The sequence below is a fragment of the Prionailurus bengalensis genome, chromosome C1 (genome assembly GCF_016509475.1).
Source record: "Prionailurus bengalensis isolate Pbe53 chromosome C1, Fcat_Pben_1.1_paternal_pri, whole genome shotgun sequence".
In the NCBI taxonomy this organism is placed as follows: domain Eukaryota; kingdom Metazoa; phylum Chordata; class Mammalia; order Carnivora; family Felidae; genus Prionailurus; species Prionailurus bengalensis.
In genome coordinates, this window is record NC_057345.1 from 100,612,359 (window position 1) to 100,627,279 (window position 14,921).

Here is a 14,921-nt window from a genome sequence, read left to right on the forward strand (position 1 = left end):
AGTTAGATTTGTGCTGAGAGATGAGATAATGCTGAAGGTCAGGCTATGACTTTGAGAAGACACAGACATACCATTATCCTGGGGAGCCATACCTTTCAGTGCGCACTTGGGCTCCTGTAGTGATTACTGCAGACCCCCCTTCTAGGCTGCGATTTAACTGCTTTGTCCCAGCAAACACCATCAGGAAGCAAGCCTTCCTGGGTTTATCCGCGTGGCCCTCTTTTAATAGCAGCCTTCCAAGGGCTGCCTGGACCTCCATCCTTACTTTGTCATCATCTTCAAGGGAGTCCAGGTACACAGCAGTGAAAACCAATAGACAAAACAGTGTGTGATTTTGTGCTAAATTGCATGTATAAAGGCGAGAGTAAAATCGTGGCGGGTAGAACTGCTCAGAAACAGCTCCATGGGGGAAGAATTTTTGCCGGAGGCTAAGTAGGATTTAAAGAAAGACAGGAGAGAGCATAGCTAAGCCTTTGTTTTTGTGACTTGTAAATTCTCACTCATGGCTTTCATACTGAAGCTCCTGGAGATGACTGATGTGAAAGAGAAAATAAGACAAAGTTAAGAGGAACCAGGAGCTCAAAGCACATTGTAAGACCGTCTCAATTAGAGCAGCCAGTTGGATGGGTAGAGACTTCACCAGCCGGGGGGAGATTGGTGAGTTATATTTCATCAATAGAACCAAAGCACACTGCATATGCCATCGGGCAGAAGTTTTATTATGCAGTAGTGAACCACGAACACCCCTTCCCCCAATCAACAATGCACGTACAGAGGCCACCGTGCGCTTAAATCTTCAAACAGCCTGGGTAGAGCTGGGAGCCAGTACGTCCACTGAAGTTTGACTTGGTCGGTCAAATGTGTTAATATTTCCGAAATGTTTTAACCTTTGGCATCTAAATGTGAGGTTCCCCAGATGTCTGTGGTGTGTCTCATAGTCTGGTCTTTGTGCTTTCGCGGATATGATGCATCTGTTGTCTGACGCATCTGCCGTGTGCTCATGGACAAGGCCAGAGAACGAACCTGGGATGGGCGTGTTTATGCTTTCACAGTTTGCTCTCTCAGTTTGCTTCGGCATTGGTCTCCTCTGGCAGAAGGCCTATTGGGACCAAGCTAGAAATGCAACAGGGAAGCGTTCTGAAAGTTTCCTGAGAATTTGTCCTTTGGCAATTAAATTTTCTATAGATTTTAACCCTCTAACAACTACCAGTGCAGTTTTTGTCAAGTCTCGTAACCTGACGATAGCCAATTATCCACACTTCCCCCTGGGCCTCTGGGTCCTCATCTGAAAAGTGAAGAGATTAGGAAAGACGATTTTGAAGTCCTCCACCTCTAAGATTTAGAATTGGATACTTCCTGAATAGTAAAAATCAGATTTTTTGACACTAGAGCAATGGGTTTATCTACCTTTATGTATTCTCCCAAACTGATCTGCCTCAAGCCACTGAGACCTTTCCCTGATAGAGACACGGCAGGCTGGTAAAGCCTATAGACTTTCCTCAAGTAACTAGGCCCAGCCAGTTGGCCCGTGCTCGCATCCTATTCATTTATCTTTTCATTCAACAAACACTTGTTGAAGGCCTGTTATGTGCTACGTTCTAATCTTCAGAACTTGATCCCTGGCTTTTTATCCATCTTCCCTTACGCTCGCTTTGTTTGACAGACCAGACAGACAACAGCATAGGAAATGCGTATTTAATCATTCTCTTGAATGGTCAGAACTCAAAAATCAAGTTTTCTATAACAAAATGTAATACAGTCACGGTGGGTCCAAAGTGCCGGGAGGCCAGTGGTCAACACATGAAGAGTACGGGCAGGGGGGTTGTGAACAGAACGTTCTTTTCGATCAGAGCTTCATTCCTCAGGGTCTCACTTCAAAGGTTCATCGCCCCTGCTTTCAGAAGTCTCTGTGTGTTTCAAGGAAGGTACATGTTTTTGTTGCCTTAATTTGAAGTGTGACCAGGCAAGGTCCTGAGCTCCAAATTTGGAGCACGAGAACTTGAGATGGAGTGTAGGCCGATCTGACAGAGCCTGATTTGTACACTAGGACAGAGGGAAAGGACCCAGCTGAAGACAACCCCATCGGGAATGCCTGATTGCCTGACACTGAGCTCTGGCTGTCTGTGCTGACACCTCTGTGCTGAGACCGAGGACAGGGCCTGTTTGTGGGAAGCAAACAGCTTTGTTTGCTCCCCTCTTTTCTAGATCCTCGTCTACTCTGCATCAGGGCTTCTTGTGACAGCACGACTGACGTTTTGGGCCAGATAATTCTTTGTTGTGGGTGGTCGTCCTGTACATTGTAGGATGTTGAGCAACCTCCCTGAGTTCTATCCGTGACAGTAGCACCCTCCCCTCTCCCCTGAGTTGTGACACCTCCAGTTGTCTCCAGACATATCCAGATGTCCCCTGTGTGTGGGGATGGGTGTGAAAAATCACCATCGTTGAGTAGCTGAGCATGCTCTAGATGCTGTTGAGAGTTGAGGTCATCGCCGTCCATGCAGGATACAAAGCAGAAGCCTGACACCTCGTGATGATACGGTGCCCTATACAGTGATGGTGGGAGGTCCTTTCCCGGACCGTTCAGGATGAACATCATCTGGGAAATGTAATGGCATTTGTTTGTTTTAGAAACAAGAGGCTCAGGTAATTTAGAAAATCCGTGTCATAATTTTTGTGTTACATTTATGACCTTCTCCACACTTCTTTAGCATTTGTCAGGTGGAAGGAGATTCCAAGGCGCTCTTGGGTCATCCTAATGAAAAGTGATTTGACCCATCACTAAAATTCAGCCATCTCTGAATTGTGAAGGGACACCCAATTAGCAGCTTCATATTATATCCACGGCCGTTTAATTCATAGAGTAGAAGATGTGGATCTATTGCAGTCAGAACGTTCTGGGATTTTAGGGCAACATTACAGCAATATAAAGATTCAGAGACGAGGGAGATACAGTATCCCTTCCTCTCACTCCCTGGATGGGCAGGGGTAAGGGGAGGTCCCTGAGGTATGGATACACCTGTCTCCACATGCATTTTACTCAGTCTTAACACATTTCCAGTTCAGGTGAATTATGTTCCCAGCTTTAAATATACACCTTTGAAGATAGATTTATCTTGTTCATCTTGGAGTCTTCCGTGGGTTGCTTTTGGCTTTTTTTGCTTCTTGATCTTATTTGTTCACTCCAAATTTCATTTCCCCCCAGAAATGTAAAACTAGGTCATATCTTGTGGTGAAATACTTCTGCAGATTCCTGGGCTTCTGAAAAGAACAGAAATAGGCTATCATTACAACCATTCAGCAAACATTTATTGAGAACTGATGGTCTCTGCCCCTGTATATGGGTATCTCTTGTTCAGAAATGGGCTGGTTATTCTGTATTTTGATGGTGTTCCACCAAGACCACATGGTACCATGGGTTGCTGGGGGAAAGGAGATGGCTTGAGTCTCTTCTTAAGGGAGGGGATCATCCTTAGAGCAAACCGGAACTGAGAGATGAACTATGAGGCTCCTGGGTAGAAGCAGAAAGATGACTTCTGCTTGAGTTTCCAACCAAGGAAAGCATGTGACCTAAAGTGTTGTGACCCGTGTTGGTTGGCAGCTGTCTCAGAGCTTCCTGGGTGTAATCCGACACTGCCTCCCCCGCTCCCCCCCCCCCGCCCCCCGCCCTCAACATGTAGGTCAGGGAGAGATCCAAGGAGGCCGGTTACTCCAGGTTGGTAGGTGGCAGTGTCAGTGAGCAGAGGGCACTTACATATGAGGCTTGTCATGGGCGACAACAAGATGAGTGGATCCCTGCAAATCTTTATACATAAAGGGGCCTTCAGGAGGTTCAAATACCGTGCAAGGTGTTCTCAACACCACATCATCATCTCAAGGCCATGTTCTTGGAGCAGCCTCTGGGAGTGGGAAAGGCAAGTGGGAACCTCATTCCAAGGACAGAGGAGGAGGTGAGGAGCCTCTGATCACCCGGGTCTAGCTCATAGGTCAACTGACAGTCACGTCTTTTCATTGACCTTCCCCAACCGTCACTTATCATGTGTGTCATAAGTAATGATCTATTTGGTTATTAAACAAAATATTTCAAGGTTATCCCTCTATAGTTCTAGGGAGAAAGAGCTAATCAGTTAACAGTATATAACCTATACATACTGCATGTGAACATTATCCCCTACATGTATGTCACGGCTTTTAAAAAAGCCTGCAAATTACTGCTTGAAGGGAATACAAGGTAAAGATGAATAAGCTATACTTTATAGGTCAGATTATCTAGTTGCAGGATATTAAAAATGTATTTACAGTGTTGTGGGGCATGAAGGAAAGAAGAAAGCGTTCCTTCTACTAGTGAGATCCTCAAGAGAGAGTTTCCTCAGGGAAATCTCCCTCCGCTGGCAGCGGTGGAGGCGGGAACTGGCTGGTTTCCTTACAGAGAATCCTTTCTGTGCACTGCGCGGTTGTGTTTGGAGCAGGAGAAAGAATGAAAAGCAGATCAACAGAGCTTCGCCTGCCCTACTTAACAATCTAGGCAAGGAGTGGATGTGCCTTAGAGAGTGGAAGATATCATACATTATTCATGCTTGCCAAGGGGATGCGGAATATAGGGACCATCAGGAAAGTGGGCCATAAGCTGGGAAGCACTCGATTGAAATGGGTGAAGGAAGCATGGGTTTGGGTCGCCATAGAGCAGAGGGCACCTCCAGGAAGGAGCAGTGAAGAGAGGGAGCAGAGCCAGAGAGAGGAGTGGGCAGCTGAGAGGAGGAGGAAGTTCAGGGCGAGACACCATTAGAGAGCTGTGACCGCACGGCTGAGGACTTCAACTTTGACGTAACAGTGCCCAGAGAGTCACTTGAGGTCCCAGAGCAAAGGAGGGCTGTGATGAAAATAGCATTTGAATAATTTTATTTTGCTATCTTGTCTCCTATCACCGGAAACAGGGAAAGGAAGGAGCAAGTATAAGGTTTTAGAACTAGGCTGGTGTGTGAAGCAATGAAGGCTGGGTTAGGGTCAATCTGAGGGACAACATGGGACAGTGCTACAGGGCTTGGTAGCAAATGGACACGAAGGCCACAGGGGGACAAAAAATAGCTCTAAGGTTGTGAGCCTGGGCCCATGGTGGTGATGCCACCGAATGTGGTCGTGCCGACTGGAGCTTCATGAGCTCAGCCGTGTACAAATTCCACACGCAGAAGGTGATTCAGAGAGAAACGTCCTGCCAGTGATTGGAGCCGGAGGACTGAGGTGACAGGGAGAAGCCTCAACAGGGGAGGCTGGTTGCTGAGTCACTTGTCAAATTTCTGGTCAAGAGGAGCTTTGCTGGGGGGGTAGGAGGAGGTCACTTGTGGAAGCAATGATGTTCATGTCATGATGCTTCGGAAAATAACGGTGAAATCCAGGGGAACTCTCGGGGCCAAACATCTCTTTCTCTTTCTCTTTTTGCCTTGTGGATGGGTGACTCAATAAATGAAAAGATGTTTGAATTTACACAAATATTTGAATGGCATCGTTGTTTTCTGCCCTAAGCGTATCGATGAGAGCTACACTCTTTGTTCACAAACATTTACCTTTCACAATACCGGTGGGAATAGTGCCCACTGGCCTGGCACCGTCCAGTGTTTCTCTCTGAGGCTGACGCCGGAGGTTGCTTGCCTCGTGTGAGGAACACCAGCACCCACGGAACCGACCCCCACCCCATTCGTGATTCATCTCACCTGTCGTACCAGTGACTGTGCATGTTTCCGTGTGGCCAAGGCACCTTATTTGAGCATCAGGTAAGGGGAGAGAGGCAGGAGTCCCCAGATGATGGCAAAGAAAGAAGAGACACACAGGGAGGCCTTTGAGTTCAGCAGCTGCAGGTGACTCCGCCTTTTAATCTCCGAGTCTATAAAGGGACAGAAACAAGTTCAGGGGTCACAGAGGAAAAGCTGGAGGTCTTCTTCGCATGGCTGGGTAGCAAAGAAAAGTACCTGAAAGACTCAACAAGTTGTTTCTAATACACCTTATACCCCAGTTGGGGGGCAGTTCTGTACCCTATTCTCTACCCCTCGAAACTGGCTTAAAATCTGAGCTTTCTCCTTCTTCAAAGGAAGTTCCATTCTGTGGTCCACTCCAGCGGACACTCAGCCAAATGAAAAACAATGCCAATACAGAGATTGTTACCGCTCAGCAAACAACGAATAGGGTGAGCAGTCATGGCCAGTGTTTGCTTTCAGACGTATTTGTTCCTGTAGGCAGGCACCTTTGCAGGCTCTGTGTCCTTTGCTTCCTCACAGCACTACAAAGCGTTGAGAAAGTATCGTCCTCATTTTGAAGCAGAGAAAGGTAGAAGTGAAGAAATGAAATTACTCTTCTTTTACTCTCTTTCCTTCCTAGACACCCCAGTCTCATCTAGTTCATTCCAGCAGTGACACTTGCTGGCTGTGTGACTTTAGGCAACTTACTCAATCTGTACATGCCTCAGTTTCTTCACCTATAAAACCAGGCTAAAAATAATAACAATCTACTCCCTAGACAACTTCTGAGGATTAGTGAGTTAATACGTGTAAAGCACTTTGAACAGGACCTGGCGCGTACTAAGCACTCAGGAGGTATCACCTGGCACAACAATAACAATGACCCCACTCAAGCCCAGTAAGTTTTACTTCCACTAGGCTGATGATCGCTTCCAGACCCACCTCCATAGTGTGAACCCCCGTCCCGAGTTCCACATCTGGATTTACGGCTGCTACCGAATATGTCAGTTAAAAATTTAATCATTCAGTAAATATTTTTTGAGCACCTGCCATTGGGGTTCAAAGGAGTCCAGTAAAAAAACAAAACAAACAAACGCCCCACTCTCTTCCCCAGCTGAGTTCTGAATCAATTAAAGGATGGGATAAAAAGAGTGGGGCTGCTGGAAAACCAGAATAGCACCTTTATTATTGGCAAGGGCGACAATAAAAGATGAAGCTTCGTCTTCAGGCAGATGGGCTGCAGCCCAGGCTGTCCCAGGGACGGGCAGCGCCAGACAGGGACAGGCTTCCCGTCACAAGGGCAGATTGCGCTTGGAAAAAACTGGTGGCTTAGAGGAGCGGAATAGAATGTAGACTTCCTGGGGGTTAGCTAGAGAGGAAAGGAAAGAATGGAGCCAAACTCCTTGTGTCTAGCTTCTCCTATTAAGGTCACCCATCAGATAAATTAATTCCTCCTCCTTGGGGAAGAAGGGGAGGAAGGGAGAGAAGAGAGAGGCTAGAAGGGTTACACTGATGGGGATCCCTGGTCATGGAAGGAAAAATGTAGAGTAGAGTTGAAGGTTTGGGGGAGAATGCTGTCACATGCTGGATAATGTGCTAAGCAGTGGACATGTGTACCTGTGTGCACAATGGGTCTTGTCAGCTCCACATCTCTAGAACCCTCGTCTTCATGTGTCTTCTCCTGTGTTTTAGGTTTTGTTTTTTTTTTTTTTTTTTTTTTTGTCGACAGCATTACTAACGTCCTAAGCAAGCTGGGTAGAAATATCAGATGCATTTTGACTTGCTCTTGCTGTCGTCCATCCTATTTGTGTCACCAAGATCGTTTTTTTCATTAACCTTTGATTCTTCCTCTTTCCTTTCCACTCTCACTGCCCCAGGTGAAGCCCTCATCGTTTCTCCCCTGGACCGCTGCCATAGGTTCCTGACTTCATACTTTCCTACTCTACCAAAACCATTCTTCTTGTCCTTCAAAGCCTAGCTTGAACTCTGCCTCATCTACTGAGCCACAGTCATAATTAGCGCTTTCCCCTAGACGCCATGTCTACACTGTGACTGACCTCTCTTATGACATTTGTGTTATTCATCTCAGTAGTTCATAGGGCTTGAAAAACTGCTTTGTACATGTTTGGCACACAATAGATACTTGCTGAATGAATGGCCTAAATTAGCAGTATAGTCAGAGAACACAGTATATAAACTTCATGGTCTCATCCGGTTGTTTAAAAACATGTATGGAGTCATTACTTTGTACATGGCAAGAAGGAATTGTGTTAATTTTCTGAATTTTGAGCTATGTCATGCTGCCATATGGTAGTCAGTCCTAGTACTGATACATGGGACACTTGTCCTAATGCATTCAATAAACACGTGTGGAAAAAGAATCTGCTCACAGAATAAAACGTGTGCTCAATTTCTGCGGTTTGTTCAGTTATTGTCCTTTCTATTAGAAGGCATTAGTTACACAGTTTGGAGATATTTATTGAGATCTGAACTGAGATACTGGTGTTAACACCCGTTGTTCTAAATGCCCAATGCTTCATTCCCCCCTTTCCTTCTAGGAAGGCCTTCCATCCATCAGGTACTATCCCATTGGTCTGTGTGTGGGCAGCTGACCCAAGTTGAGCCTTTCTGAGAATGTAGGCTAGGACTGAGGGATTAAGGCTCACTCTGGTTACTCTACTGAGTGAGAGAGACTTTTTTTTTTTTTTTAATTTTTTTTTTTCAACGTTTATTTATTTTGGGGACAGAGAGAGACAGAGCATGAACGGGGGAGGGGCAGAGAGAGAGGGAGACACAGAATCGGAAACAGGCTCCAGGCTCCGAGCCATCAGCCCAGAGCCCGACGCGGGGCTCAAACTCACGGACCGCGAGATCGTGACCTGGCTGAAGTCGGACGCTTAACCAACTGCGCCACCCAGGCGCCCCAGAGAGAGACTTTTAAACTAGGAACTCTTGGCACTCACATTCTGCCCTAGAGACTAAAACAAGAGAAACCAAATTAGAGAGTAAAGAGAGACTAGAGAATTGACAATCCCAATAGAGTTTAAATTCTTGGTTCCAGCACTTCCTGAAGCCAAACCGCACTTTGTGTCCTTGGTTCTACAAGATACCCTAATGTTCTTTTATTAAATTTCCCTTTTACCTTAGGCCTGTTTGAGCTGGTTTTCTGTTGCAGTCAACTAAGAGCATCTATTTAGTACAGTCACCAATTTGTTCCTCAGGATGGTGGGAGAGCTCTCTTTTTCTCATATGTGTGATTTTTTTTTTTTGGTTAGATACTTTTTTTATTGTGGTAAACATATCACAGATGTACCATCTTTACCATTTTTAAACGTACAGTTCAGTAGTTTTAAATATATTCACATTATTGTGAAACAGACTTCCAAAACTTTTTCATCTTGCAGATCTGAAACTCTATATCCGTTAAACAACTCCCTTTAGGGGCGCCTGGGTGGCGCAGTCGGTTAAGCGTCCGACTTCAGCCAGGTCACGATCTCGCGGTCCGGGAGTTCGAGCCCCGCGTCGGGCTCTGGGCTGATGGCTCAGAGCCTGGAGCCTGTTTCCGATTCCGTGTCTCCCTCTCTCTCTGCCCCTCCCCCGTTCATGCTCTGTCTCTCTCTGTCCCAAAAATAAATAAACGTTGAAAAAAAAATTTTAAAAAACCAACTCCCTTTGCCTTTCTCTTCCCCCAAGCTGCTGGTAACCACCATTCTACTTTCTATTTCTATGAATTTGACTACTCCATTAGATATCTCACATGAGTAGGATCATAGAGGATTTGTCTTTCTATGACTGGCTTATTTCATGTAGCATGATATTCTGAAAATTTACCCACTTTGCAGCATGTGAGAAAATTTCCTTCCTTTTTAGGGCTGAGTAATATTCCATTGCATGCATGCACCACATTTCGTTTATTCATATATCTCTTATGGACATTTTGGGTTGTTTCCATCTCTTGTCTATTGTGAATCATGCTGCTATGAACATGGGTGAAGAAATATCTCTTTGAGAACCTGCTTTCAATTCTTTTGGATATATACACAGAAGGTATTGTTAGATCACATGCTAGTTCTATTTTTAATTCTCTGAGGAATCTCCGTTCTGTTTTCTAGAGCGGCTGCACCATTTTATAATCTCATCAACATGTACAACGGTTCCAATTTCTTCACATCCTCACCAAAACTTGTTTTTTCCTGGGATTTTTTTTTTTGATACTAGCTCTTCTAATGGTTGTGGGGTGATATGTGATTTTGATTTGCATTTCTCTGATGATTTGTGATATTGAGCATCTTTTCATACGTTTGTTGGCCATTTGTTTGTATCTTCTTTGGAGAAATGTCCGTTCAAGGTCTTTGTCCATTTTTTTTAATTGGGTTATTTGATTTTTGTTGTTGTTGTTGAGTTGTAGAAGTTCCTCATGGATTCTGGATACTAACCCTTTATCAGATATATGATTTGCAAATACTTTCTCCCATGCCACAGATTGCTTTTTCATATTTACAATTTTAAATTAAAAAGTAAGCTGACAGAAATATGATTTATTCAGTTAAATTCAGCAAACATTCTTGATCAAACTGGCTAGGGGGTTGTCAATTTTGTTAATTCTTTCAAAGAACCAGCTTCTGGTTTCATTGATCTGTTCTACTGTTTTTTTGGGTTTCGATAGCATTGATTTCTGCTCTTTTTTTTATATTAAATATAATTTATTGTCAAATTGGTTTCCATATAAGACCCAGTGCTCATCCCAACATGTGCCCTTCTCAATGCCCATCACCCACTTTCCCCTCTCCCCCACCCCCCATCAACCCTCAGTTTGTTCTCAGTATTTAAGAGTCTCTTATGGTTTGCCTCCCTCCCTGTAACTTCCCCCCCTTCTCCTTCCCCCATGGTCTTCTGTTAAGTTTCTCAGGATCCACATATGAGTGAAAATATGTGGGATCTGACTTTCTCTCCCAGACTTATTTCACTTAGCATAACATTCTCCAATTCTATCCACGTTGCTGCAAATGGCCAGATTTTATTCTTTCTCATTGCCAAGTAGTATTCCATTGTATATATAAACCACATCTTCTTTATCCATTCATTAGTTGATGAAAATTTAGGCTCTTTCCATAATTTGGCTATTGTTTAAAGTGCTGCTGTAAACATTGAGGTACATGTGCCCGTATGCATCAGCACTCCTGTATCCCTTGGGTAAATTCCTAGCAGTGCTATTGTTGGGTCATGGGGTAGATCTATTTTTAATTTTTTGAGGAACCTCCATACTGTTTTCCAGAGTGGCTGTACCAGTTTGCATTCCCACCAACAGTGCAAGAGGGTTCCCATTTCTCCACATCCTCGCCAGCATCTATAGTCTCCTGATTTGTTCATTTTAGCCACTCTGACCGGCATGAGGTGGTATCTCAGTGTGGTTTTGATTTGTATTTCCCTCATGAGGAGTGACATTGAGCATCTTTTTATGTGTCTGTTGGCCATTTGGATGTCTTCTTTGGAAAAGTGTCTATTCATGTCTTCTTCCCATTTCTCCACTGGATTATTTGTTTTTCAGGTGTGGAGTTTGGTGAGTTCTTTATAGATTTTGGATACTAGCGCTTTATCTGATATGTCATTTACAAATGTCTTTCCCCATTCTGTTGATTGCCTTTTAGTTTTGTTGATTGTTTCCTTTGCAGTGATTTCTGCTCTAATCTTTAGTATTTCCTGTCTTCTGGTGGTTTTGGGTTTTATTTGCTGTTCTTTTTCCAGCTCTTTAAGGTTTAAGGTTAGATTGTGTATCTGAGACCTTTCTTTCTTCTTTAGGAAGGCCTGGATTGCTATATACTTTCCTCTTATGACCACCTTTGCTGAATCCCAGAGGTTTTGGGCTGTGGTGTTATCATTTTCATTGGCTTCCATGTACTTTTTAATTTCCTTTTTAACTTCTTGGTTAGCCCATTCATTCTTTAGTAGGAGGTTCTTTAGTCTCCAAGTATTTGTAACCTTTCCAAATTTTTTCTTGTGGTTGATTTCAAGTTTCATAGCATTGTGGTCTGAAAATATGCACGGTATGATCTCGATCTTTTTGTACTTGTTGAGGGCTGATTTGTGTCCCAGTATGTGGTCTATTCTGGAGAATGTTCCATGTGCACTGGAGAAGAATGTGTATTCCACTACTTTAGGATGAAATGTTCTGAATATATCTGTTAAGTCCATCTGGTCCAGTGTGTCATTCAAAGCCATTTTTCCTTATTGATTTTCTGATTAGATGATCTGTCCATTGTTGTAAGTGGGGTGTTGAAGTCCCCTACTATTATGGTATTATCGATGAGTTTCTTTATGCTTGTGATTAATTGATTTATATATTTGGGTGCTCACACATTTGGAGTATAAATGTTTACAATTGTTAGGTCTTCTTGGTGGATGGTCCCCTTAATTATGATATAATGCCCTTTTTCATCTCTTGATACGGTCTTTATTTTAAAGTCTAGATGGTCTGATATAAGTATGGCTACTCTGGCTTTCTTTTGTCGACCATTAGCAGGATAGATGGTTCTCCATCCCTTACTTTCAATCTGAAGGTGTCTTTAGGTCTAAAGTGGGTCTCTTGTAAACAGAATATAGGTGGATCTTGTTTTCTTATCCATTCTGTTACCCTGAATCTTTTGATTGGAGTATTTAGTCCATTGGTGTTTAGAGTGAGTACTGAAAGATATGAATTTATTACCTTTATGTTGCTTGTAGAGTTGGAGTTTCTGGTGGTGTTCTCTGGTCCTTTCTAGTCTTTGTTGCTTTTGATATATATATAATATATATTATATATATATATTATATTATATTATAATATATATTATAATTATATATATATATATATATTGATATAGTCTTTTCTCCCCTCAGAGAGTCCCCCTTGAAATTTCTTGCAGGGCTGGTTTAGTGGTCACAGACTCCTTTAATTTTTGTTTGTCTGGGAAACTTTTTATCTCTCCTTCTATTTTGAATGACAGCCTTGCTGGATAAAGAATTCTTGGCTGTATATTTTTCTGATTCAGCACTTTGAATATATCCTGCCATTCCTTTCTGGCCTGCCAAGTTTCTGTGGATAGGTCTGCTGCAAACCTAATCTGTCTTCCCTCGTAGGTTGAGGACTTTTTCCCCTTGCTGCTTTCATGATTCTTTCCTTACCTGAATATTTTGTGAATTTGACTATGATATGCCTTGCTGATGGTCGGTTTTTGTTGAATCTAATGGGAGTCCTCTGTGCTTTCTGGATTTTGATGTCTGTGTCTTGTCCCAGGTTAGGAAAGTTTTCTGCTATGATTTGCTTAAATAACCCTTCTACCCCTTTTTCTCTCTCTTCATCTTCTGGGACCCCTATGATTCTGATATTGTTCCTTTTTAATGTGTCACTGATTTCTCTAATTCTTAAATCGTGCTCTTTTGTCTTAGTCTTCTTTTTTTCTGCTTCATTATTCTCTAGAAGTTTGTCCTCTAGATCGCTGATTCTCTGCTCTGCCTCATCAGTCCTTGCCGCCATGGCATCCATTCAAGATTGCAGTTCAGTTATAGCACTTTTTATTTCATTATGACTAGCTTTTACTTCTTTATTTCCACAGAAAGGGATTCTAATCTATTTTCAACTCCAGCTAGTATTCTTATTATCGTGATTCTCAATTCTGGTTCAGACATCTTGCTTGTGTCTGTGTTAGTTAAGTCCCTGGCTGTTGTTTCTTCCTGCTCTTTCTTTTGGAGTGAGTTCCTTTGTTTAATCATTTTGAAGGGAGAAAAGGAATTAATTAGGTAAAAAAATTAAAAACAATTAAAATTAAAATAATTAAAATTAAAAAATTAAAAACAACAAACACACACACAAAATCAAATAAATGGTGCTAGATCCTAGGTGTGTTTTGGTCTGGGTGTTGAAAGGGGCTTAATAGATTAGAGGAAAAAGGGGAAAGAAAAAAAAAAGAAATCATTTGAAAATTTGAAAAAATGAATACACTGAGATAGAATAAAATGATAAGATGGAAGTAAAATAGAATTTGAAAAAATTTACACAAGACTAAAAAATATAGTAGAAAAAAATTAAAGAAAAATATTTTTAATAAAAATTGAAAGTAAAAATAAATTTTTTCTGTTTCTGTATTCAAGAAAAAGAAGAAATGAAAAAGAGAAAGAGAAAGAAAAATAAAGGAAAAAAAATTGAATAGATGGGCCAGTGAACAGACTGAAATACAATTGAAATTACACCGTTTTCCCCTAGAAGTCAAACTATGAAGTACTTTATAGTCCGTAAACTAAGTAGGTGGAGAGATTTGTCATGTTCCCGAAGAGCGAGGTTGGCCCAGTTGGGCGGGGCTCAGTGTAATGGCTCCCTTCTCCACTAGATGGTGCTGCTTAGCTTACCAGGGTGGATTGTTGTGGCGTTTGTAGGTGCGTATGCGCATGCGCGGGAAGGGCGAAAATGGTGTCACCCAGCGATCCCGTCTCTAGTCACACACCCATCCTTTGTCTCTGGTTTGTGGCGGCTCCCTGCTTTTATACCCTGCGTGACCAAGCCATCAGGGTGCCAGGCGGCACTTCCCTCCTGAGTTTTATCTCAAATGAGACTGTGTTTCCCGACCCCTCACTTTCGAGGGACCGCGGCTCTGACCCACTCCGCCCCTCTGCGGGAGGGTCTCACCGAGCACTGGCCAGGTGCCGCCACCCCCAGGAACGTTGGCGGGACTGTGCTGCTGACGCCCAGAGACTGCGGCTTGGCTGGGTGCCAGCCACCCCAGAGAAAGTTCCCGCAATCAGGTGGCAGCAGCGTTTCAGGGATTATGGAAAATTTCAACCCGCATCTGGCTTCACCCCCAGCGAACTTGTTCCAGCACCAGCGAATGCTGTTGTTCTCCGGGTGGCCGCACAGCCTCTACCAAATGTCCTCCCAGCAGGGGAACCGCCTCTCCCTGTGTGGCCCGAAGAGCCCCGGACCCCACTCTGCTCCTGGGGATTCACCCTTCCCACTGGAGCACCGCCAGGTATCAGCTGCGGAGTTGCAGACTCTGCGCTCCCTGTTTATAGTCTTAATGGAATTTAAACCTTCTCCTCTCCTTTCTCCCTTTTCAGTTCAGTCCCTGCGACTGTTTCCACTTTTCCGCTTTCTGTCCAGCTGTTTTTGAGGGGGAGTGCTTTTCCTGTATTCTCCATCGTCTCCCTGGATGGAAAAACAGCTCC

At 43.5% G+C, this 14,921-nt stretch overlaps 1 protein-coding gene across 2 annotated transcripts in view; it reads right to left on the bottom strand.

The window, feature by feature from the left end:
- Nucleotides 1-1,681: 1,681 nt before the first annotated feature.
- VTCN1 (V-set domain containing T cell activation inhibitor 1) overlaps nt 1,682-14,921 on the bottom strand; it is a 62,535-nt gene continuing 49,295 nt past the window's right edge. For both annotated transcript variants that reach the window (XM_043575952.1, XM_043575953.1), the window contains 2 exons: nt 5,706-5,875; nt 1,682-3,258 (listed from right to left, as the gene is read on the bottom strand). In XM_043575952.1, coding sequence (XP_043431887.1) covers nt 5,751-5,875 — 125 coding nt within the window. In that variant the 3' untranslated portion in view covers nt 1,682-3,258; nt 5,706-5,750. The remainder of the gene's footprint in view (nt 3,259-5,705; nt 5,876-14,921) is intronic.